The sequence below is a fragment of the Bos indicus genome, chromosome 4 (assembly GCF_029378745.1).
Source record: "Bos indicus isolate NIAB-ARS_2022 breed Sahiwal x Tharparkar chromosome 4, NIAB-ARS_B.indTharparkar_mat_pri_1.0, whole genome shotgun sequence".
In the NCBI taxonomy this organism is placed as follows: Eukaryota; Metazoa; Chordata; class Mammalia; order Artiodactyla; family Bovidae; genus Bos; species Bos indicus.
Genome location: NC_091763.1, coordinates 76,986,213 through 77,011,748, shown reverse-complemented (window position 1 = coordinate 77,011,748; position 25,536 = coordinate 76,986,213). Strand labels below are relative to the sequence as shown.

At 42.4% G+C, this 25,536-nt stretch overlaps 1 protein-coding gene across 1 annotated transcript; it reads right to left on the bottom strand.

The window, feature by feature from the left end:
* Positions 1–11,632: 11,632 nt before the first annotated feature.
* On the bottom strand, positions 11,633–20,118 carry PURB (purine rich element binding protein B). Its single transcript, XM_070788000.1, has one exon. The coding sequence runs from the start codon at positions 20,087–20,089 to the stop codon at positions 19,175–19,177; it is 915 nt and encodes a 304-aa protein (XP_070644101.1). The 5' UTR covers positions 20,090–20,118; the 3' UTR covers positions 11,633–19,174.
* Positions 20,119–25,536: the final 5,418 nt, after the last annotated feature.

Here is a 25,536-nt window from a genome sequence, read left to right as displayed (position 1 = left end):
ACTTTTACTTTTCACTTTCATGCATTGGAGAAGGAAATGGCAACCCACTCCAGTGTTCTTGCCTGGAGAATCCCAGGGACGGGGGAGCCTGGTGGGCTGCCGTCTATGGGGTTGCAAAGAGTCGGACACGACTGAAGTGACTTAGCAGTAGCATGTAATAAATAGCCAGTAAATATTAATTTCTTTCCTTAACAGGAAGTTCATTTTCTCACTTGCCATTCTCCATTTCATTGATTCACATTTTGATGAAAACGGAATCAGGTTGAAAGAAACTGGTTCTCATCACAGACAATAGTAATCTCTTTAGTGATTTATACATCCTGTTTAGGAATTAAAGAAGTATATCGAAGCCCACAGACTTAGGGAAAATGGATGCAAATTTTCTGACACCTGTAAACAGAAAAACTGCCTATTAACTCTTTATGAAGCAAGTGTGTTAGTGAATAAAATCTAGTTTACAGTGAACTGGGGTTGCAAAGAAGGCAGTATTGACTCATAAGGAGCACATCTAACCAGAGAATCTTAAGTATTAGCATCTATAAATTATAAACTACCAAACATTAACAAATTATTCACCTTTGTTAGATTTAACCCAGTAAGACACAGTGTGCTATTGTTGTTTAGTTGCTAAGTTGTGTCCAACTCTGCGACCCATGGACTGTAGCCCACCAGGCTCCTCTGTCCATGGGATTTCCCAGGCAAGAATACTGGAGTGGGTTGCCATTTCCTCCTCCAGGGGATCTTCCTGACCCAGGGATCAAACCCCCATCTCCTGCTTGGCACTGAGCCACCTGGAAAGCCCCAGTATTGGTTCTCAAAATGTGATCCCTAAACAGCAGCATCAGTACCACCTAGAACTTGTGAGAAATGTAGATTCTGACCTCCAGCTTACACCTACTGAATCAGAAACTGCGGTGGGGCCCATCAAGCCCTTCATGGGAATGTGGTGCACACTAAAATGTGAGAACCACTGGTATAGTATAAACTATGGTCTATAGCTCAGTGTTGACTGATTATTGCCTAGTAGTCTCCTCTGAGGAATTGTACTTGCTCAAAATGAGCTGCATCACCCAAGTTTAACCCCTTTACAGCAGGCAGCCTCCTTCAAAGGACTGGGGTGGAAGTAAGATAGCTGCCCAGCTGCTTTGCCTTAATTTGGGACAACTCTCTAAAGGGTCATTCCAGGTCCAGAATTTTCTGTGTGATTAACACCAGTGTTTGAACTGTGTGGCAGTTCAACTTCTCCCTCTACTTAATCCTATTTCCTTCATTTTCTCATAATAATGTTGCCAAGAATATCACTGTGGAATCACAGTAAACTTCATGAAGGTAAATTAGAATCTGGGGGTTGTTGTTTAGTCACTGAGTTGTGTTGAACTCTTGCAGCCTCATAGACTGTAGCCTGCCAGGCTCCTCTGTCCATGGCATTTCCCAAGCAAGGATACTGGAGTGGGTTGCCATTTTCTTCTCTAAGGGCTTATCCTGACCCAGGAATCGAACCCACGTCTCCTGCGTGGTAGGCAAATTCTTTACTAGTGAGCCACCCCAGTGAAGCCTCAGAGTCTGCTGGGAAGCCTGATCTAAGACGATGGCCATTCTCTGAAAAAATTTAGTTAGTTTTTGATAGGGCAATATATTCACACGTACAATATTTTAAAGGTTCGAAGGATATACAGTGAAAAGACCCTTCCCATCCCTTACCCAATTATCCATTTTACCTCGATAGGCAATGTCAGTATAGTAGAAATATTTTAGCCTTTAGAGAGGAGGGTCTTAATCATTACATAGATTCCAGGAGTTTTTAATTTCTATGTTTAATTTTAAATTCCCCTTTAACACTGCAGTACTCCCCTCAAATAATATAAAGCTGTTAAGAGACAGAAATTTTCTTTTAGTCACTCTAGTTATAGGACAAATTCTTTTTATTTTTGAAAATATTCCTGGAGGTTGATGCCAGATCCCAGTAGCTGGGCAGCCATTTACATGAGCCAGAAGCTGTCAGATTCTAATGAGGTCAGTCAGGATGCAGTATCCACCTACCTACATTGAGCTTTGTGATTCTGAGGCTGGGACTCTGCAAACATTTCTGCTTTGCCTTCTGCTTCCCTGCTAAGGCTTTGCCCGTTAGGAGCACTAGAGGGAAACTGTAAGAGTGGAGGAAGAAGGGACTTGCTCCTTTCTGTTCCTCTGAGCATCATCACCCACTCAGTGCTTCTTTACTCTGGCAGCAGCGGTTCCTTTTGTAAAAGCAGCTAAATCAGTTTTCTCAACAGTCTCATTCCTCCCTCCCCCTTCACCAGCAACCAGCTCCTTTCCCAGAGGTTTGAGTTCTCTCTAGTTCCACGGGGCCCTTCCTCTAGGTTTCTAAGGTGTTCCCTTTGTTTCTTCAGGGTAGCTATTTGTTAACTTCCATGACACCTTAGAGTTCTCTTTTTACCATTTAGCAGTTAACAACTTTATATCCAGTTAACAGTACTCTGTTAGTACTCTTTGTTAAAATAATTATATGTTTCCTGCACACTGTATGGACCCTGATTGATGCTAAAGCTGAAATTCCAGTACTTTGGCCACCTCATGCGAAGAGTTGACTCACTGGAAAAGACTCTGATGCTGGGAGGGATTGGGGGTAGGAGGAGAAGGGGACGACAGAGGATGAGATGGCTGGATGGCATCACTGACTCGATGGACGTGAGTCTGAGTGAACTCCGGGAGTTGGTGATGGACAGGGAGGCCTGGCGTGCTGCGATTCATGGGGTCGCAGAGTTGGACACGACTGAGCGACTGATCTGATCTGATCTGATGAGATATATATATATATTTCTAACTTTTTATTATGGAAAGTTAAAGATATACAAAGTAAAGAAAACAGTAAAATGAACCTGATGTACAATGTCATACAATTGTAATGATCATTAATTCATGGCCACATTTATTTTATTTTACGTTCACATTTACATCTGCCCCTCCCCTAAGTGGGTTACACTGAAATGAATTCAAAGTAAAGGAAAGGGACAATAAATATTTTTACAGGAAAATAGTTTCCTTACAAAAACGGGTCATCTTGAATTTGTACAATATACATTCATTGCTTACCTAAACAGGAAGACAAAAAAGAAGAGCAGGACTTCCCTGGTGGTTTAGTAGTAAAGAATCCGCCTGCCAATGTAGGATATACAGGTTTGATCCCTGGTCCAGGAAGATCCCAAAGTACTGCGGAGCAACCAAGCTTGTATGCCACAACTACTAAGCCTGTGCTCTAGAGCCTGGGAGCTGCAACAGCTGAAGCCCCTGGGCCTAGGGCCTGTGCTCCGCAGTGAGAAAAGCCATTGTAATTAGAAGCCTGTGTGCTACGACTAGAGTAGCCCCTGCTCACCACAACTAGAGAAAAGCCCACAGTAACGAAGACCCAGCACAGCCAAAAACAAATAAATAAATATTTTTTTTAAAAAAAGAGCAAACAAAAAACAAGCAGAACCAAGAAAACAAAGATTTGGGAAAAAAAAAAAAAATGGAGAAGGAATTGGCAACCCATTCCAGCATTCTTGCCTGGAGAATCCCATGGATGGAGGAGCCTGATGGGCTACACCCATGGGGTCTCAAAGAGTCAGAGACAACTGAGCGACTAACATACACACACACACACACACACACACACACACACACACACACAGAAATAGAGAATAAGATCAATAGGAAAAAATGAAATCAAAAGTTGGCTCTTTGTAAAGTTCAACAAAATTGAAAAATCTTTAGAAAAGAAAAAAGATTCAAATTACTAAGAAGTTAAAGAGGGTAAATCACTACTGAGCTTACAGAAATAAAAAGGACTATTGGAATCCTTTTGAACAACTGTGTGCCAGCAAATTAAATAACCTAGATGAAATGGGTATTCTTAGGAAGAAATAAACTACTGAAACTTACTCAAGAAAAAAATAGAAAATCGATAGACCTATGACAAATAAAGAAATTGAATTAGTGATTTAAAATCTTCCAACAGGAGGCCAGCCCTATGCTCTGTGATGACCTAGAGTGGTGGGATGGGGAGTGGGGTGGGAGAGGCACAAGAGGGATGGGAGATATCTATCTATGTATGTATCTATCTGTGTGTGTGTGTGTGTGTGTGTGTGTGTGTGTATATATTTGTACTTATGGTTGATTCAAGTTGTTGTGTGGCAGAAACCAACACAACATTGTAAAGCATGTATCCTCCAATTAAAAAAAAAAAACTTCCTACAGAGAAAAGCCCAGTCTTTACTGTTGTATTCTATCAAATGTTTAAAGAAGAATTAATACCGGGCTTCAATATCACAGTAATCCAAGTCTATGCCCCAACCAGTAACACTGAAGAAGCTGAAGTTGAACGGTTCTATGAAGAACTACAAGACCTTTTAGAACTAACACCCAAAAAAGATGTCCTTTTCATTATAGGGGACTGGAATGCAAAAGTAGGAAGTCAAGAAACACCTGGAGTAACAGGCAAATTTGGCCTTGGAATACAGAATGAAGTAGGGCAAAGACTAATAGAGTTTTGCCAAGAAAATGCACTGGTCATAACAAACAGCCTCTTCCAACAACACAAGAGAAGACTCTACACATGGACATCACCAGATGGTCAATACTGAAATCAGATTGATTATATTCTTCACAGCCAAAGATAGAGAAGCTCTATACAGTCAGCAAAAACAATACCAGGAGCTGACTGTGGCTCAGACCATGAACTCCTTATTGCCAAATTCAGACTTAAATTGAAGAAAGTACGGAAAACTACTAGACCATTCAGGTATGACCTAAATCAAATCCATTATGATTATACAGTAGAAGTGAGAAATAGATTTAAGGGCCTAGATCTGATAGAGTGCCTGATGAACTATGGAATGAGGTTCGTGACACTGTACAGGAGACAGGGATCAAGACCATTCCCATAGAAAAGAAATGCAAAAAAGCAAAATGTCTGGGGAGGGCTTACAAATAGCTGTGAAAAGAAGAGAAGCGAAAAGCAAAGGAGAAAAGGAAAAATGTAAACATCTGAATGCAAAGTTCCAAAGAATAGCAAGAATAGATAAGAAAGCCTTCTTCAGTGATCAATGCAAAGAAATAGAGGAAAACAACAGAATATAAGTTAAATAAGCAGGGTGACAATATACAGCCTTGATGTACTCCTTTTCCTATTTGGAACCAGTTTGTTGTTCCATGTCCAGTTCTAACTGTTGCTTCCTGACCTGCATATAAGTTTCTTATAGGAGACATTATATATTCATAAAGATGCTGTCTTAATTCTGAGCAAAATCTTCAAGATCAGAAGCAGCTAGATATAGGTATAATTTTTTTAAATCTACAAACAGAAATACCTCACTACAGGTCATATAACAAAACCAAGTTTTCTTATTCATAACAGTAATCTCTTAACATAAAACCTAAGGGTATGGGTACCTCTACTCAGCTGAATGGATTCTCAGCAATCATTTCATTTTTGAAAAAAATTATTTATTGGCTGCACTGCACAGAATGTGGGATCTTAGTTCCCTTACCAGGTATCAAACTCATGCCCTCTCCTTGAAAGGCAGAGTCTTAATCAGTGGATTGCCAGGTTAATCCCCAATCACTTCATTTATTGATTTATTAATTTTTATGCACATTGTTTACCTGAAAGAGAAACACAAAGTAGAAAAGATCTGTGAAATGCAATCAGTAAATGCTCATTTTTCAGACCTCATTAAATAAAGACATTTTTCTCTAAACCTAGAGGCTGGAGAATTTTTTATTTTACCACCAGAGAAGATGTGTGTGCCTGATTGGATGGAACCTAAAATAATGAAAATTAAATTACTTTTCAATTTAATTTTTCCATGAGTTGTTGGCTTTGTGGCACAGCTTAACAATAAGGTGTGTACATTAGAAAATATCACAGGCAATAGTTATCAGTGTACCTAACATGAACTCCTTATTAAACCTATTTAGTTAATATAACATTTTTTCAATGTCTATCACTACATACGTAAATGTGATGGCCATTTAATACTGTTGAGTTTTTTTTAATTATCAAAAAATTTCAGAAGGATGTATGCTAAATTATGTAACAGTAGTTACCCTTAAAAAGTGGGTTTAGGGACTTCCCTGGCAGTCCAGTGGTTAAGACTCTGAGTTCCCACTGCAGGGGCTACAGGTTGGATCCCTGGTTGGGGAATGAAGATCCCACATGCTGTGTGGCTCAGCAAAAAAAAAAAAACAAAAAAAAACAAGTGCATTTGAAGGAAGAGAGCACATTCATTTTTGTTTCTTTACAGTGATTCTCTTCTGTTCATACTTGTTAAATTGACTGCATTCATTTTTATGATGAAAGTTTGGAGATTATAACTGCCAAAAATGATGCCCGCCAATTATGAGGGGTACCGAATAAACAGGCAAAGGACAAGGCAGTTTTGAGGGTTGGACATCTAGGGACAGCTTCCTGGTAGAGTCCTGAAGGTGAGAAGATGGGGAAGCCCATGTAATGGTTGTGTCTTGGCCAGTCCTGTACGCATAGGCTTGAGAGCCTCACTCCACCTTCCCCAACATCTGTTCCATAAAATACCTGTGGGAATCCAGGTCTAGAGTTGCATGTGGACCACTGCTTATTCTCGGCTATTTCTTGGTTTGACACCTAAGATAGGGAAAATACAAAATGACATAGAAAAGAGGTATTTTCAGATCCATATTGCTTTATGTTGCTTATTTCATAGTGAGTACCTGATTCCAATCTGCTCTGGCAACATGACATTGTAACCATTTGTATTCTGATGAGGACATGATTTTAACATATAGAGGGTGGGCTGCTGGTACTTATGATTGAAATGGGGATCCTAAGCTGTTTGCCCTGATAGAAGACTAGAATTTTATTTTTGGTCATTGATACAAATGAATCAGACTGGTATGTTTTTATCTTTTTTTTTTTTTAAACTAGAGGAACTATTTTAAATTTGGTTCTCAGAGACCTTATCCTGAAAACATTAACATATGACCCACCGTTTCTACATCTAACTGCCTTTGGGCAGAAACTTGACTCAGTTCTGCAGAGTTTTGTGAAATACCTGTGGATTCATCATGTGTCGTCTTAGGCTCCCAGCACAGGAATGCACTCCTTTCTGTGGCTCTGCGGTGTAGCAGCTGAGAGGACCAATTTAGATGTGTGCTCACTCTTGCCGCTAATTAGTTTGGAGACCTTAATTGGGTCCACTGAGACATCTTCCAGGGTACCACAGAAGTTGAAGAGAAGTTACCTCTTGTGTGGAGAACATTTTTATTTACAGTTTTGGTAATTTATTTATTTATTTGGCTGTGTTGGGCCTTCGTTACAGCACACGAGATCTTCAATGTGGCATGTGGGCTCCAAAGCTCACAGGCTCAGTAACTGTGGCACACAGGCTTAGTTGCCCTGTGGCATGTGGGATCTTCTCAGACCAGGAATTGAACCCATGTCATCTGCATTGGGAGGTGGATTCTTAACCACTGGACCACTAGGAAGTCCCTACAGTTTCTTTTTTTTTTAATTTATGCTTTTAGTTTTTCTGTTTAGTTCATTTGCATAGTGTATATATTTTTTAATTTTTAAAAATTGGAGTATAATTGCTTTACAAAGTTGTGTTAGTTTCTGCTGTACCTGTTTTTATCAGCTAGTGTACATGTATATCCCCTGCCTCAAGAGCCTCCCTCCCCTCCCCCCATCCCATTCTTAGTATAGTTTCACTTGTCTTCTGTAAGGAGTGAAAGGCCTGGGGCAGGAGGCTTGCAAATCAAATTCTCTATTGCTTGGATTGAGGGAGACTCCTTTACTCAGATCTCATTAGGAACTGATTTACGGAAATAGAGGAAAACAATAGAATGGGGAAGACTAGAGATCTCTTCAAGAAAATTAGAGATACCAAGGGAACATTTCATGCAAAGATGGGCTCAATAAAGGACAGAAATGGTAGGGACCTAACAGAAGCAGAAGATATTAAGAAGAGGTGGTAATACACAGAAGAACTGTACAAAAAAGATCTTCACGACCCAGATAATCACAATGGTGTGATCACTCACCTAGAGCCAGACATATTGGAATGTGAAGTCAAGTGGGCCTTTAGAAAGCATCCCTATGAACCAAGCTAGTGGAGGTGATGGAATTCCAGTTGAGCTATTTCAAATCCTGAAAGATGATGCTGTGAAAGTGCTGCACTCAATATGCCAGCAAATTTGGAAAACTCAGCAGTGGCCACAGGACTGGAAAAGGTCAGTTTTCATTCCAATCCCAAAGAAAGGCAATGCCAAAGAATGCTCAAACTACCGCACAATTGCACTCATCTCATACGCTAGTAAAGTAATGCTTAAAATTCTCCAAGCCAGGCTTCAGCAATACGTGAACTGTGAACTTCCTGATGTTCAAGCTGGTTTTAGAAAAGGCAGAGGAACCAGAAATCAAATTGCCAACATCCGCTGGGTCATCGAAAAAGCAAGGGTTCCAGAAAAACATCTATTTCTGCTTTATTGACTATGCCAAAGCCTTTGACTGTGTGGATCACAATAAACTGTGGAAAATTCTGAAAGAGAAGGGAATACCAGACCACCTGACCTGCCTCTTGAGAAACCTGTATGCAGGTCAGGAAGCAACAGTTTAGAACTGGACATGGAACAACAGACTGCTTCCAAACTGGAAAAGGAGTACATCAAGGCTGTATATTGTCACCCTGCTTATTTAACATATATGCAGAGTACATCATGAGAAATGCTGGGCTAGAGGAAGCACAAGCTGGAATCAAGATTGCCGGGAGAAATATCAATAACCTCAGATATGCAGATGACATCACCCTTATGGCAGAAAGTGAAGAAGAACTAAATAGCCTCTTGATGAAAGTGAAAGAGAAGAGTGAAAAAATTGGCTTAAAGCTCAATATTCAGAAAACTAAGATCATGGCATCCGGTTCTATCACTTCATGGCAAATAGGTGGGGAAACAGTGGAAACAGTGGTTGACTTTATTTTTCTGGGCTCCAAAATCACTGCAGATGGTAATTGGAGCCATGAAATTAAAAGACGCTTACTCCTTGGACGGAAAGTTATGACCAACCTAGACAGCATATTAAAAAGCAGAGACATTACTTTGCCAACAAAGGTTCGTCTAGTCAAGGCTATGGTTTTACCAGTGGTCATGTATGGATGTGAGAGTTGGACTATAAAGCTGAGCACCGAAGAATTGATGCCTTTGAACTGTGGTGTTGAAGGAGACTCTTGACAGTCCCTTGGACTGCAAGGAGGTCCAACCAGTCCATCCTTAAGGAGATCAGTCCTGGGTGTTCATTGGAAGGACTGATGTTAAAGCTGAAACTCCAATACTTTGGCCACCTGATGGAAAGTGCTGACTCATTGGAAAAGACCCTGATGCTGGGAAAGATTGAGGGCAGGAGGAGAAGGGGACAAGAGAGGATGAGATGGTTGGATGGCATCACTGACTCAATGGACATGGGTTTGGGTGGACTCCAGGAGTTGGTGATGAATTGGAGGCCTGGTGTTCATGGGGTTGCAAAGAGTCAGACACGACTGAGCGACTGAACTGATGGAAGGGTGAGCAAGAAGGAGGACCTACGGGGCCTTGTCAAAGCCCAGTGCTGGTGCTCACTAGCTGCATAAGCTTGGGGCACAAGCCCCAGCAATGGGACCTCTCCCCTCCCAGGTCCTGTGTGGTGAGAATGCAGACCAGGGCTCTGAGCAAACTCTCCTACTCCTTCCTTGCTCTGTTCACCTACGCTGGCCCACTTCCTCCCTGGGGTCTGGGGAAGTAGCTTCTCAGGATCTGAGACTGCACAGAGGTGTTTTACTGAGGAAGGAGATATGTCTAGTAAATCTGAGCTGCAAACCATCGGAGCCTCCTTAAGTTCTAGGGTCACAGGGATCAAAACATTTTACCCTAAATATACCTCAGTCCAATGTAACTTAGTTCCTCCTAGTTCTTCCTAAAAGCTTTTTTTCCTCTGGAATAAACTGTTAAGCTCCATTTGGATCATGGACCATATTTTCTACACCTAGTGTCACACCTGGCATATAGTATGCATGAATTTACAAATGGTATGATCTCACAAAGGTTATTAAAAAGATTTCAGTACTGACCACCAGGTGGCTCTCATTTTCCTAAGACCCAGTGTCTTCTCTGGGGAAACGGGACACTGTTGCAGGGCCTTAAGGATTTTTAAGTGTTAAAGATACTATCTCAGACTCACACTATCAGTTTAGGACAGATTCGGGGACAGAACCTAGCTCACAACATCCAAAATACCGAAACTATGAGGTAACAGCCCTATTCCTTGAGGCACTGGCTCCAATAAAACTGCAGACTATATAGCCTGGTTACATTTCATCCTTAAATTTGAGGTGACAACTTAACATCAAGAAAAAAAATTCAGCAGGGCTACGGCAAACTGATGCATCAGGGTAAAGGCTTCCTGACCTCTTGCCACCTTAAGTTGGTGGCAACAGCTAATTTTTCCTAGAACTTTCATGATTTCTGCTGCAGAATCCCAAAGTGTGATCCTCAACCAGCAGCAGCAGCACCTGGGAACTTGTTAGAAATACAGCTTCTCAGGTTACACCCAAACCTGCTCAGAAACTTGAAGCAGCTGAGCTGGTGGTGGTTGCGGGGAGGTGACTGATGCACACTAAAGGGTTCTCTCTGCTAATAAAAGCCCCACATTACCCCAGCGAGGAGACTACCAATGCAATGCTTGATGATTCCATTTGCAAACTTTTCTCAAGTTTAGTTACTTGGGGGTTTAAGTGGACTTCGTGTGGGTAACTTAGGCAACATATATATGTTACATAAAAGCATAATTCATATAACCAGGCTAGTTCAGCGGGTCTCAGAGTGATCCAGAAACCTCCAGCAGCCCCAAGACCTTCAGGGAGTCCAGAAGTGTAAACTACTTTCCTAATTGTTAGCTGCTTTGTTCACTTTCATTCTCACAAGTTTATATTGTTTTCCAGAGGCTAAATGATGTGATGTCACTGCTTTGAGGCAGATGGAATGTGTACTGTTGTCTTAAAAAAGTTCTTTTTAATATGATAGGTATCAATTGATACAGGCCTGAAATAGGATTGCTCCTTGAAGGTCTTTAGTGAATTTTAAGGAAGTAAAAGGGTTCCTGAGACCAAAAAGTTTGGAACCACAGCCAGGATCTATCAATACAAAATTTTTATTTTTCCTTTAGCTTGGGGTATATAACACTGGTTTAACCTACTTTCTAAGCAGTTAGTTATGATAAATGACAAATCAACACAGGAGTTTCTTTACAGCCATTTGAAGTGATAGGGCCTAAGAGCAGGCAGAATAGGAAGAAATTAGGGGAAGCAACAAGCACTTCCTCTGGAATATGAACCAAAGCATGAAACCATTTGCAACTTTGATTTACTCCATAGACTGCTTACTAACTAGAAAAGGGTTATGCAAACCCAGAGGGTCTGGAACTAAATGGCTGTATTTCAGATGAAATGTGCAAACAGCTTTTAAATCACTTCAAGTGGAAACTCACACAATTCCAGACCCATTTATGAACCCCAGTAGAGGGTGTGTGCTATTTCCCTCCCAGTCAACACGTAATTCCTTAAATGAGACAACCAGCACAAGACTGTCATTCACGTTTCCGCATACTTTATTTGTTACAAACATACAATTTTTTAAATATAGACTGTAAAACTCCATTTGCAAAAGTCTGTTATTGTAAGGAGTGCACACCAGCAGTAAGGATTCTTTTTTCTCTATGAGTTTTTCTGTCAGTTTTGCTAGTTAGTGGTAAATACGGGACCCGCCATTTTACAGACTGACTGAAGCTTTTGGCTGTATTCACATTGTTCTTTTGAAGCAGCCCTGCTCGTCTCAAAATTGACCGGAATCAGCTTCAACCTCCAGGCAGTGAGATCAACAGCCCGTCTAAACTATGCTTTTGAATGGTTTCCAGGAAGTATGAGTTCTGAATGGGTACTGCACTTCACGGATTTGTTTGAATTGCCCATGCAGCTGTGTTTGTTAAAGTGCATTCTTCTTTTAAAAAATAAGAGGAATAATCTTTACTCTTTAACCAAGGTACTTAAAAAAAATGAACTTTTTGGTCTCTCAGCAGATATTCCCAAATTGATCCTATCACTACAAATTTTAGTGTTCTATTTACAAATATTTATAGGGTAACAGGTGGAGGGGACCTTATAAAATTAAAGGTGCAGCTTCTCTTGAAGCAGAAATCAGTTCTACAAATTCATACATAGGAGTACACACTTGGTTTACAATGCACAAGCATTTGGATATTTACAGAGACTGAAGACATCCCAAAAAACCCTCTTTAAAGTAACTTCCAACCTAAAGTCTAGTTGTACATCTAGATCAGGAAGCTCTGTCTCCTGCTATCAAGATTTGGTTTTAATTCATTCTAATTATGTCTGTAGATTCTCTATGGGCAGGACATCAGTCCCAACTTTGGAATGAAGAATCATCTAGTCTAAGGAAGCCCCTGGTAGATCTGACTGGCAGTGAAGGTTACTATAGAAAGTGTATTATTTGGAAATATGTCAGAAAATGGACAGACTTCAAAAAATGGACTTGGAAAAACATCTGCATAGAGGTGCAAGACAGAATAAATACTAATAATTTTAGAACTTTAGAAAAAGAGAAGCCCAAATATACTGATAACCACAGTCATTATTCCAATTATTGATAATCAGTGGAAAAAACCTCAAATTTACTTGCCTGCTACTGTAACATGCACAGCTCTCAAGTATGCCCTGTACTTATTTAAAATCAGTTTCTGGACTTCTGCCCGATCTATTAGCTTCTAGGAATACAGGCAGCTTTTGAAACAGAAGTGACATGTAGGCTAGGAGAAAAGGGTTTATGCCTCATACCTGAACAGTTTAAGATGCAACTCTCAAATTTCTACAAATGTTTTTGTTTTGCAATTTTCTTTCTCTACCTGCAGTTATGTATGTCCTTGAAAAAGGGATTTTTAAAAGCGAAGAAATCTACCACTTGCCACTCTACTTCCAAATATGTATAATAAAGACTTTTTGAGCCAGCTTGATCTTGTAATACAGGGCAAGAATGGGGATGAGAGTTTAAGAAATGAGACGATCTACATAAATTTTCTTGAAAGATTTACTCACTGATGTCTTTGAAGTAGGGAAGGAAAAAAACAAACAAACTTATGTCTTCTTCAATATGCTAGTGGACAATGAACTTGGATAGGTTTATTGCTTTCTTTCCAATACTCTGGGCCCACATTTCATCACACTAAAGGTATGATCAGCCCTCTCTTATCCATGTCAGTAGGCATTTTATATATATAATATGGGGAAAATGAAATTTGCTCCTAGACTCAAAATCCCATGTTAATAAAGTAGTCATATTCTTTTATCAAACCATGTTAGAATCACCTACGGAAAAAAATAACATTTCTGCATCAAATAAAGCTTTGCCCTCCTGTAATTAGAAGTCCTATTAAGCAGTGACACTACCAATACAGCATTTGCTGTTATTTTAACATGGCTTTACCTATCCCCATTGCAATGTCTAATTCAAGAGGCATGAGTTAATTTTCAAATGAAGAGTAAAAGATTGCAAATAAAGGCGATTACATTGATGGCATATTCCCTATTTCATTAGGAAATATAAAATACATTCATAAAGGTCTTAACTTGGATCAGGGGTACAGATATCAACTAGATATCAATTTCTAGATATCTAGAAATTACTAATGTCTTCATGATGCATTATTTTTCAAATTTAATTTTCATCCTGACAATTGGACCACATTTATTAAATAAGAGTCTGTTAAATCCATCAGTAATGAAACTAAGTTTTAAGACTGAGGGCTGTGAACAGCGACTTTAACTAAATAGCAGGTAAACATATCAAGAGAAGTCATCATTCAACAGTCCGCTCTCTCTTGAAGCTTCTGGGGGTTACCATTTGAAAATTAATGACTTTGTTTTTCTAGATTAAAAACAGGGGAAATGAGGTGATAATGTCCATTTCCACCTTATGCCTGGAATTCCAAATGGGCACTGTCATGTACTTTTGTGTCTATACATATATTTTTTAGGTAAATGTGGTTCTTTTTTTCTTTTTCTACAAACAATCACCCCCCGCCCCCCCGCCCCATTATCCAGTTTATTCAACGGGAATAGTAACTGTTTAGGAAGACACCTAATCGATTTACAGTACTCTAAAACCAACCCTGAAAACTGGCAATTTCATTCATTTACTGTAACTTCAGTGCCGTATTGACAGAAAAAAAAAAGTTACCTTAAGGCTCAAGGGAAAGTAACTTATTAAATCGTGAATGCAGCATTGTTTACTCTCCCGTCCATTGGAAACTAGCAAAATGCATTCTAGATCAGTAATACAAACTTTCTAACATTAGCAAAGATTTCTACTTTTCTTATACAGAGTTAAAACAATATTCAAAAGCAAATTATCTAGGGGAGCCTGAGAAACCATGATCCACATCACACACAGATTCCATGTATTTCATGATCAAAAAGTGCTTTATCTGAGAAATATGTCAGGGCTAAAATGGAAATATACAAGGAAAAAAATCACTTGACACTTTCTCAAGTGAAGTACGAAATGGAAAAGGAGCAAAAAGATGGGAGGCGCTGCTCTTTGAACAGGCCTTATGCAGGTGACTTTTAGGGTATACTAAATTAAAATTGTTTTAAGAGTTAACAGTGGAATTTTACACCACTATATGTATTCTAAAACCTGAGATTGTACATCAAAGCAGTCTACTTTCTTACTTATCAGAGCAATTCTGATACTTCCTAAAAATAGAAGACAACTCAATTGAATTAATAACTCCAGGGTCAAAAACATTAACTTTCCCCAATAAACAAGGAGACCGACCACATTAGATACCAAGAGTGCTACAGAATGCCTCTCGACAAAGAGTCATTTTTACATAAGCAAAAAGTCACTTCTCTCCTTCCCCTTCTCACAGATCAAGGCCACACTATTCTCAAATGAATATCTACTGAGAGATCAGCTGTGCATTGGACAAAGTACCATAACTGGGTTAAAAATGAAAACAAAATTTACAGTGAAGAATACCTATGTGCATGGCTTACACACTCAAGCTTCTCAAGTTCATCCACCTCAAGAGCAAGGTAGACACAAATGGGTAGTTACCTTTTAATACCTTGTGGAGAGCATATTCTACCCCCTGTAAAGCCAGTCAAGGTCACATTTAACAAAGCATTCTCAGCAACTATAGTGCCTGAAGTGTGCAGCCATTTACAGACCACTCAATATGAGGGCATTATTATAACCAGCCTCTTTTGCCCACAACCCTGCATTTTCAGATAAGCCAGGATAATTGTTTTGTTTTTTGAGAAAACTGAAGCTTGAATCTCTTAAAAGACCTGCAATTTATTGCAAAGTGATAGAGAGGTAACAGGGAAGCGTTAACAGCCTGCCTGCACCAAAGCCTCAATCATTTTGCAGTAAATAATTATGGAAAGTGACTTGACAAGTAGCCATGTGTGTATCACAGCTACAGTCATTTATACCACCTACATGCCTCCCGTAGTAACATAGGGTGTCTGGGTTTTTGGTTTGGTTTTCACTTTGATTTTTGGTGCCATATAGATTTACACTGTGTCCTGTGCAGCATATGCACTGGAAACTTTCTCCGCTGACTAGAACTGCCATTCTACTTGAATGAAAGGTAGGGACAATAGAAACCAGAAGGCAAGAGTAGTATCTCATCACAAATTTTTGATCCTTCGATTTTGTTCTTAAAATTTCTCATGTCTGCAGCAGTTTGAGAAACAGACATTCTACCAATTCTCCGAAAAAGAATTTTAGTTTCCCACTTCTCAGGAATATGACTGTTTTGAACACATGATTAGCTGGGATGTTTGCCAAAGTTGAAAAACAGTCCTAAATCACTGTTCATAGTAGCGGCTGAAAGACAAAACACAAAATTGCTTTCCCATAGTCTGTATAATGCTATTTTCTGACTGGAATTAACAAAGATCATTTCCTCTAATAGGCAGTATTTATGAATGAGTTCTGAAAGCCAGCCTGTTAATATCACTTTGTTTAACAAACCACACACTGAAAGTGTAGTCTGTGCTTTGCAGATTTCTATTGTCCCTAGTACTGAATGAGGATCAGTGAATGCTACAATTAATCCACATCCTCCTGTAATCTTCCTGCAGTGAGAAGAGAGGCCATGAACCACCCCCTGCAGGAGAAACAAACCTTTGAGATTGGTTAAGACTTAAAAACCCACCACTATGACATTTACCATTTAATCTTACATAGGCAGGTCAAAATTTTAATATAAATTACTTTTTCCAACACATAGCTTATGCATTCTTTGCTCCTTTTTTTGGAGGATTCTCAAATTGATATCTAAAGATTTACATATGATATATTACTGTTATATGGTCTAATGACTAAGAAAATTTCTCTGGTAACCAAAGCTGATGCCATATATGGTAGTGTTCTTGGCATATACTCTATATGCCTCAGACCACTTCCACATTCTTTCTATTCAGCTAATTATAGCTTAGTAGCCACTGGTGAAGGATTGTGAAGACCCTGTCATTTCTACAGAGTAGAAAGGCAAGGCTAGTTGCTGCAATTCAGCCAAACAAAAAGAAAAGAAAAAAGAATAAACCAACCCCTTAAAAAGGAGAGGTACTGCACCTTTGCAAAATTGAACTGGCTCACTGCAGCTGAGCAACAGAACCACCACTGAAGCAGGAAAACAAGTTGGTCTATACAGGAATTATACATGTTTTGAAAATGAAAAAGTTACAGCAATCAACTAAGAGCTGCAACTTTAATCTTCATTGCTGCCTCAGAGTTTGAAACTTATAAACAGTTTATGCAAACCTAATAATGCTATCTTCTCAGCCCCTTTACTAAAACTATTTAGGGATTTGTTCTCCGCAGCAAAGAAATAAACACTCAAAACACATAGGTAAATACAGCAGGACATTATTGAAAACAGCTGCCTTGTAGTACAAAATACAGTACAAGTATACAGATGTCATTAAAACATCAAAAATACTATTGCTCCCATACAATTTAGGAAACATTCTTTGCAACGGAGAAAGTTGTTTTTTAAAAAAGAAAAGCTTAAAAAAAATCTGTTTAAAAAGTCTACTGTGGATGATGAGTAGAGAAATAGTCTGAAAAGGGCACCAATATTTGTGGCTCTCCCACTTTTTAAAAACAAAAACAAAAAAATCTAAGATCAATGATATTCTGAATCAAACCTAATTTTTTAAAAAAGCCTAATTTTATATACACAATTATTCCCTCCCTCTCAGCCACAATTCATGAAAACGACCTTTTTGTATATTACTTATTTCCCAATAAATACAAAAAGATTGTAGGTTGAATAATACCAAAATAAGATAATAAAAAGGTATGCAATAAATTAAAAGGCAGCTCAAATAAAGGGCAGGCATGCAGTTTAAAAAAAAAAACGAAACTAAGATTGTGGAGGTGGGGTTACTTGCCTCCTTGTTGAGAAGGTGTCGCACAAAGTATACCTGAAAACTTTGGAAAGACCATTAGCTCCCATTCAATTCAAAGTTACCTAGGTCTATGACACTTCTAGGAATACCTTTTGATGGGGTGGGATTAACTTGATTAGTAAAAATCATACTGAAAATCCATTTAAAATATAGAAGAGGCGATCCTTGAAAACCCCAACTTTTATTCTTGAAAGACAGCTGGATAAACTGGCAAAAGCCAGTTTGTTGAAATTTCAAGATGGTATAAAAATGCTTCCAGGATATAGTCAGCATATTCACGTTCATTTCAGCTCCATTCAAATGGATTTCAGCTTCAAAGGGCACGCTGCTTGAATCACTCATCCATCATTTGCCAACTTTGATTGTGAGGTACTGATACAATGGACCAAGTTCTTAAAAATTTATTTTAAAAGAATAAATGATGCTGGAATTCTGGACCTGAGGATCTTAGTATTTGAACAAATCCACAGATTAAACTGAAGGTAGATGACTTCAGTTTTGGTTACTTCCAACTTTTCTGTGTGGACTTATATTCCATTAAAGCTCAGGCTTGTAGCCACAATGTTCCTTTTGTAAAGATGTCCAAGTTTTATGGTTTAAAATCCAGCCAACCAGTGGCCGAAACAGCCGAATTAGCCATAATTCACTGGCTCACACGGTGGAGCCACGGGTATCTGGCTCTCATTCATATCTAAGCCATGACCTCCATATTTGGAGATCGGGGAAGAACTTTAGTGAGCAGCAACCAATCCACTCAAACAGTTTTCCTTGTGCTTTATGCCTGATTTCTTATTGTGCCTACCTCAGCAACCCCCAATGTAAAACTGCTTTTATCTTTGAAAAAAATCTGCCAACTTCCAAAACATTATAGTAAGGGATTCTAGTTCAAGGATTGACATCTGAATCCATTTGCATCCCGGAAAATAATTCTGCAAAGACAAGACACGGGCCTTGGTCCAGGTTCTATGCAAAACCATTTAAAAATGGATCCAATTTGTTTCTGTCCCTGGTGGCTTCTTTAATTCTTATTTTGCCCTGTCTATGATTATGTAAAGTTGCATTCCTTTTCATGAAACTTGTACCCTCAGGACTGGGTAACTGCAAAGGCCTCTCTCTTCACAAGAATTCCATGAAGATCTAGATCCAAAACGCTGATTTCAATGGAGGTGAAGGGATAGACACTGCACAATGAGGTCTAGAAAGATCTTTAGATCAAGTTACCCAAATATAACACAAATTGAGCTGTCATCAACGGGTCTGGGTAACTGATGAGGTGTTCCTTGGCCAGCGTGCAAGGATCTATCCCATCCAGGGTTATCCTGATGGATTTAGGAACCTTAGCTGGGAAGGAAGAGAAGCTGAGACTTCTGCTCAGGTGAGGAGACGCTGTTGTCCTCTCTTTGCAGATTACTGTCAATTCCTTGGAACTTTACTGCTTTTCTCTAATTGTCCTGACTGTTTTCTTACGGTTATTTCTCTTAATTAACTATATTATTTAAAATTTTGTTTTCCCCCTCCGGGGCCTCCCTTGCTTCCCCTCCACTAGCTCACTGGGGATGAACAGGAAGGGGAGTTCTCTAGCCAAGGAGACGGTGGTGGGGTGGGGAGGCCCGTAAGGGAGGAAGCCGCGAGTTTCAATCCTCATCCACCTCCTCTCCCTCTGACTCGTCCCCGCCGCGTCGCTCATAAAGCTTATCCCTCTGCCGCTCCTGGATCTCTTTCATCTCATCCGCATATCGGCAAAACGCGCCCCCGAACTTGCCCCAGGCCTTGAAAGGGACCGTGATGGCGTTGCGGTAGGACGGCTTCACCTCGCTCACGCGCAGGAACACTCCGTACTTGTTACAGCCCACGTCGAAGAAGAAACGCTTGGAGTCCACCGTGATGGAAGTGCCTTCTGGGAGCTCCCCGTACAGGCCGCCCCCAGGGCCTCCGGCGCCGCCGCCCGGGCCCCCCGCCAGCTCGTCATCCTCGCCGCCGTAGTCGTCGATGAGCTTGGCCAACGCGTCGCGGAACTCTATGAGGCCCTGCGCGGGCAGCGCAATGGTCTGGCCGCTCTGCAGGCCGCCGGGTCCCGGGCCACCGCCGCCGCGGTTGACCGTCTGGCGGATGCGCAGGAAGCGGCCGCGCTGGTTTTCCTTGAGGTCCAGGTAGTACTTGCGGTTCTCGCGTACCAGGAACTCGCTCTTGAGCGCGCGCCGCGGCCCACCGCCCTCCTCGGCGCCCGCCGCCGCTGCCACTTGCTCCGGGCTGCTGGGGCCCAGCTGCGCGTAATGCTCGATGAAGTCGCCCAGGTAGTCACGGAACTCGGCGGCCACCGCCATGGACAGCGTAAGGCGGCTCTTGGAGCCGCCCGCGCCCACTTCGGCGATCTTGAGAAAGCGGCCTTTGGCGTTCTGCTTCACATCTAGGTAGAACCGTTTGTTTTGGATGTCCAGCCGCTTCGAGGCCAGCTCCTGCGTCTCCTGCTCGCCGCCGCCGCGGGACGCGGGCTGGAAGCCGCCGGGCCCGCCACCGCCGCGCTCGCTGCCGCTGTCGCCGTCCGCCATCTTCTCGGCCGCCGCCGCCGCCGCCGCGCCCAGGCCGCCGCCCGCCGCCCGCCGCGCTCGCGCCCCTGCCCTCCGCCCTGCGGCTCGCTCTCCCGGGCCCCCCAGCCTCGCTCGCCGGCCCGCTCACGCGCTCCCGCTGTTCATCGCCGGCAGCCGCCGCCGCCGCCCCCCCATCGCCCCCGCGCCCCGCCCCGCCACTTCCGCCGGGCCAGCTTCCGGCGCGCGCCTCCGTGACGCCGCCCCGCCCCGCCCCCACGTTCCTGCTGCCGGAAGCGCCGCGCGAGGCGGCGGCTGCGGGGCGCAGGGCAGTGACGTCACGGGTCCGCGGGGGTCTGGGGATCCTGGAGACCCAAACTGGGAAGGAACTCTGGAAGCTTACGGGCGACGGAAACAGTCTGCATCTTGTTTGTGGTGGTGGTTTTACAGATAGCCGAAAGTGATTCAAACTACGCTTTAAATAAATGCGGTTTATTCTAGGGAGATTATACCGGACTACAGTTATTATTTACGAGAGGAATTAAAGGGAGGAAGATGTTGGGGTACTCAAAACAAAACTAACCTAATAGGATTGCTGTATAAGAATCCGTGAGTGATATTTAGTATAATGACTGAGTTATAGTGAGTGCTCAATAAATACGTACTCTTAGTTCGTGGAATACTGTACATAGTGCCTGGAACATGCTTGGTAACATCATCATCACCGTCTCAGTGGCGTAAGATAAAATGATGGCCTGAACTAAGTAGTGGTAGTGGGGATGGAGTTTAGGAAAGGAGTTAATTTTTATAAAGCACGTACGTACAGGGACTGGTAACCGTTTTACACGTTAACTTGGAAGAATACTTGTTTCATGTGTTACATTGTGTGGAGAAACAGGAATGGATTTAAAAAGTGAACAGTGGGACTTCCTGGTGGTTTGGTGGCTGAGATTCCATGCTCCCAATATAGGGGGCTAGATCCCACATGTTTCAACCAAGAGTTCACTTGTGGTAACTAAAGATTTCAATGCTGCAACTAAGACCGGCAACAGCCAAATAAAGTGAAAGTGAGAGTCGCTCAGTCTTGTCCTACTCTTTGCAACCCCATGGACTGTACAGTCCATAGAATTCTCCAGGCCAGAATACTGGAGTGGGTAGCTGTTCCCGTCGCCAGGAGATCTTCCCAACCCAGGGATTGAACCCAGGTCTCCCGCGTTGAAGGCGGCTTCTTTACCAATTGACCCACCAGGGAAGCCCAGCCTAATAAATAAATATTAAAAAAAAAAAAAAGTAAAATGTGTATCTTTTGATGGGGGGAGGTGTGTGCTAAGAGTCATTCTGCCTGGGTCTGAATCCCATACTAGTTGTGAGGTTTTGGGTACGTCAATTAACCTCTTAAGCCTTAGTTGCATAACTTGTTAAATAGGAATAATAGTAACTATCTTGTGGAGTTGCTATAAGAATTAAGTGAGATAATGCACATAAAGCACTTCACCTGGCACAGAAGAAGCACTCCCCAAGTTTTTCTTTTTCTTTTTTTGGATGTGTCATGAGGGATATTACTTCTCCAGCCTGTGTTCCCTATACTGGAAGTTCTGAGACCTAACCACTGGGCAGCCCCTCCCCAAGTGTTTAATCACTCTTCATCCTGATTCATAAAAAAGACCCAAACAAACAAAATTAGAGTAATACCTCTCAACTAAACACAGAAGAGTCCAGGGGAAAGCATCAAATTTGGGGTCTTGAACATTTCAGTCTTGGAGTGAATTTGGACATATGAAATCCCTAGGGAAGAAATCTGATGTCAGGCATCACTTAACCTTCATAAAAGATGTCCATGAAGCTCCTCTAATTTCTTGCTAACCAAACCACTTTCTGCATAGGGGACCCCAACACTCAGTTCATGTGAAGGACTTTCTACCCATATATTCATTCCTTATCAGTTCAGTTTTAATGTCAAATCCTATTTAATGAGTTAGACACATTGCTTTATTTCCTTTTTTTGTCTGTGCTGTGCGGGATCATAGTTCCCCAACCAGAGATGAAACCTGTGCCCTCTGCATTGGGAATGCAAGTTTTAACCACTGGACTACCTGGGAAGTTCCTGCTTTGTTTCCTTTGAAATTTCATTCTTGGATTTTAAGCTTACCATCTTCTCCCTTTTTATCTATTTGAAAATTATACATTTTCCAGACTTTTTACAGTTCAATTTTTAATAGGTGTGATTATATCATATATTTTTATTTCATCTTTAACTCTAGTTTATCTTGAATACATTTTGGTGAATAGTATCAAGTGAAGAATCTAAAAAATTTCCTTCAAATGACCAATTGTCCCAGTACTATTTATTAAATAACCCTTCAAGGACAGATCTCGACAGGTGGAGATGAATGTAGGTTATTTTGGGCAGAGGGAACATGTGTTCCCAGATGGTGAAAAGTCTAGTTTGGCTGGAGCCCAAAGTCTGTGAGGAGTGGGTGGTGAACAAAAGAGTTGGAGGCAGTTAAACCTGGGCCCAGTGGGGAGGCCTTCACATGTTGGCAGGAGACTGGGCTTGAGTTGAGGGGGAGCCCCTGGAGCTATGTGAACAGGAGTGTGACAGAGAGGAGGTGACCATGGCAGAGGATAGCATGGATGGGCTTAGTCAGGAGGCAGCAACCACCTGGCAGACCCAAGCCAGCGGGGGCTGGATGCAGCTGATTGAGTGAGAAGGAGCCACTGGGGCTTTGAGGACATGAGAAAGGACCAGATTTAAAAACTGGATGTGTAAACGGGGGAGAAGAGTGAAGGGTGGTTTTAGAGTGTGTGTTCTGAGTGACTGCTCTCAAGGCTGTTGTTTGAGATGGTAAGAGCACTGATCTAAGACTTCAGAGATTCAGATGCTGCAAATGTGAGGTTTTCCTCCCCTATGAAATTCACAATAGACAGGACCCAACAGGAAGAACTGCTTTGATGCATTTTTGGAATACCAAATTCTTCCCTGGGAAGTTTATTACCTCTTGGTGGCCTTAAGCACTTGTTGGGACTGCCTTTTGGCAAATCCAGCATGAGTGCGTGTGAATCTTAAGTACTGGCATGTGAAGTCTGAGCAGCCAGCTGGGTGCTGGGCAGGGAGTGTCCAAGCAGCTGTGGGACCCAGAGAAGCAGAGTCAAGACGAGGGGCACCTGTGGAAATGCTGGTTTGGGAGCTGCCAGCAGACAGCATGGATTTGACATCAGCTCCCAGAAGGCCGCATAGAGAAAACAAGGACAAGTGAGAAAGATGGGGAGAGAATGAGGCCAGGGGTCAGGTGTCACAGTTCACACTGAACCTGACAAACGTTTCCTGCCCGTCCTAGAAATAGGTGGAGAATCACACAGCTCTTAAGGAGTGGAGCAGAGGCTGCAGCTCAAGTCTCCAATTCTAAATTCTGTCTTTGACGCTGCCACCTTGGGGGAGAGCATGGAAGCCATATGTCACATTGCTAGTGAGGGCAGGACTATGGGTTCAAGAGCTGCCCGGGTGAGAGAGGGGATTGTGTGTGTTAGTCGTTCAGTCGTGTCCGACTCTTTGTGACCCCGTGGACTGTAGCCCATCAAGCTCCTCTGTCCATGGGATTCTCCAGGCAAGAATACTGGAGTGGGTTGCCATTTCCTCCTCCAGGAGATATTCCTGATCCAGGGATCGAATTCGCGTCTCTTATGTCTCCTACACTGGCAGTTGGGTTCTTTACTGCTAGTGCCATGTGGAATAGAAACCAACAAAGAAAAGCATGAACCTGGAGATGGGTATAGGAGGTGTGGCTGGGCCATGGGAGGCAAGAATCTGTCCTTTTGCTCATGATACCAGGGAGAGTGGAGGAGAGACACAGGAGCTTCTGGTGGACAGCAGAGAAGCTGGAACTGTTCCTGCGTCTGCTCCAGTGCCCAAGAGCGAGGCCATATGCCAAGAAGGAGGCCGAGAAGACCTATGAGGCTTGGCTGGGATGAGAATCCCTAAACAGCTCAGGATCCTGCTAAGACCACGGCAGAAGCACACTGTCTCCAGCCACTTGGAGCAGCTTGGAGGCTGAGCAGGAGGCAGCAGATGGCAGTGAGCCTTGCCAGGGCTGGGGAGACCTGTGAGTCAGGGGGGTAAGGGGAGGAGGCTGGGGGCCAGTGTCCTCAGATGGCCAGAGCCTTCTCCTGGTTTCAGGCCAGGAGAAGGAGAAAGGGGTCAGACATTGTAGGTCACGCCTTTGTTTTTCTATTATTTTTTCCTATTATGCTTAAAGTTGAAACTCAGAACAGTTGAGGAATAGTCCTTCTCACCCAGATCCCCCAAATGGTACCACATTTGCCTCATCACCTCTCTTTCTCTAGTTTTTATTCCTCCTGAACCATTTGAGAATCACTTGTGTGATGCCCTTTAGCATCTCTTTCCCAAAGCAAGGATTTTTCTCTTGCCTAACCAGAGTATAGTGATCAAAAACAAGAAATGAACACAGTGAGGTGGGTGAACCTAGAGCCTGTAATACCAAGTGAAGTAAGTCAGAAAGATGGTACTGATGGTCCTATTTACAGGGCAGCAAAGGAGATGCTGACATAAAAAACAGACTTGTGGACACAGTGGGGAAGGAGAGCCTGGGACGAATTGAGAGACCAGCATTGAAACATGCATTACCATATGTAAAGTAGATAGCCAGTGGAAATTTGCTGTATGATTCATGGAGCTCAAATCTAATGCTGTGTGACAACCTAGAGGGGTGGGATGGCGATGGGAGGTGGAAGGGAAGTTCATTGACAGACTTGAGTCAGATATTGCCAAATGTCCCAATTATGTCCTTTGTAGCAACAGAAGATCCCATTGCATCCAGGGGGCCCTCACCCTTCCTTGTTTCACTCTGGAGCTGCTCCCGCCTCTGCCTGTCTGTGTCCTTGGCATTGACATATCTGAGGGGTGAAGGGGCCTTATTTCATAGACTGTCTCCCACTTTGCATCGGGAGGCACTTCTCAACCTCAGTCTGAATGCATGTCCTTGCCCTGGCTAACCTAACTCCCCACAGCAAGCGAAGTGCTGCCCACCACCTAAATGAGCCCTGGTGCCAGAGCAGGGGGGAGGATGAGGTAGTAGAAGATTCCAGAGTCAGCAAGGAAGGCAGGAGAGACTGGGTGGGGGTGGGGAGTCAAATGTATTCGTGGTCAAATCTGTAGCGGCCTTTTTGCTGTGAGCTGCTCAGAAGCCGCATGACCTCCTGGCCTGTTCTGTCCTTTCCCATCTAGAAGGAAAAAAGGGAAGAAGGTGAACTTAGCAGAATCCAGTGTGGAGGGGCGCCATCCCTGAGGGCATTGGCACAGTGATCCCCAGACAGGGCACCCAACCTTGCAGATGCATCTCAGCTGATGCTCTGGGCCCAGAAGTCGGCTGGCATGTGTTGAAGTCTCCAGGGATGTTTTCTTGAGTTTGGGTGTCTGGAAGCAGGTGTGTTCTTCTAGAATAATCTAAAGAGAT

What these genes read in the sequence shown, in the direction of transcription:
- PURB (XM_070788000.1), bottom strand. Translation starts at nt 20,089, where the DNA reads ATGGCGGACGGCGACAGCGGCAGCGAGCGCGGCGGTGGCGGGCCCGGC.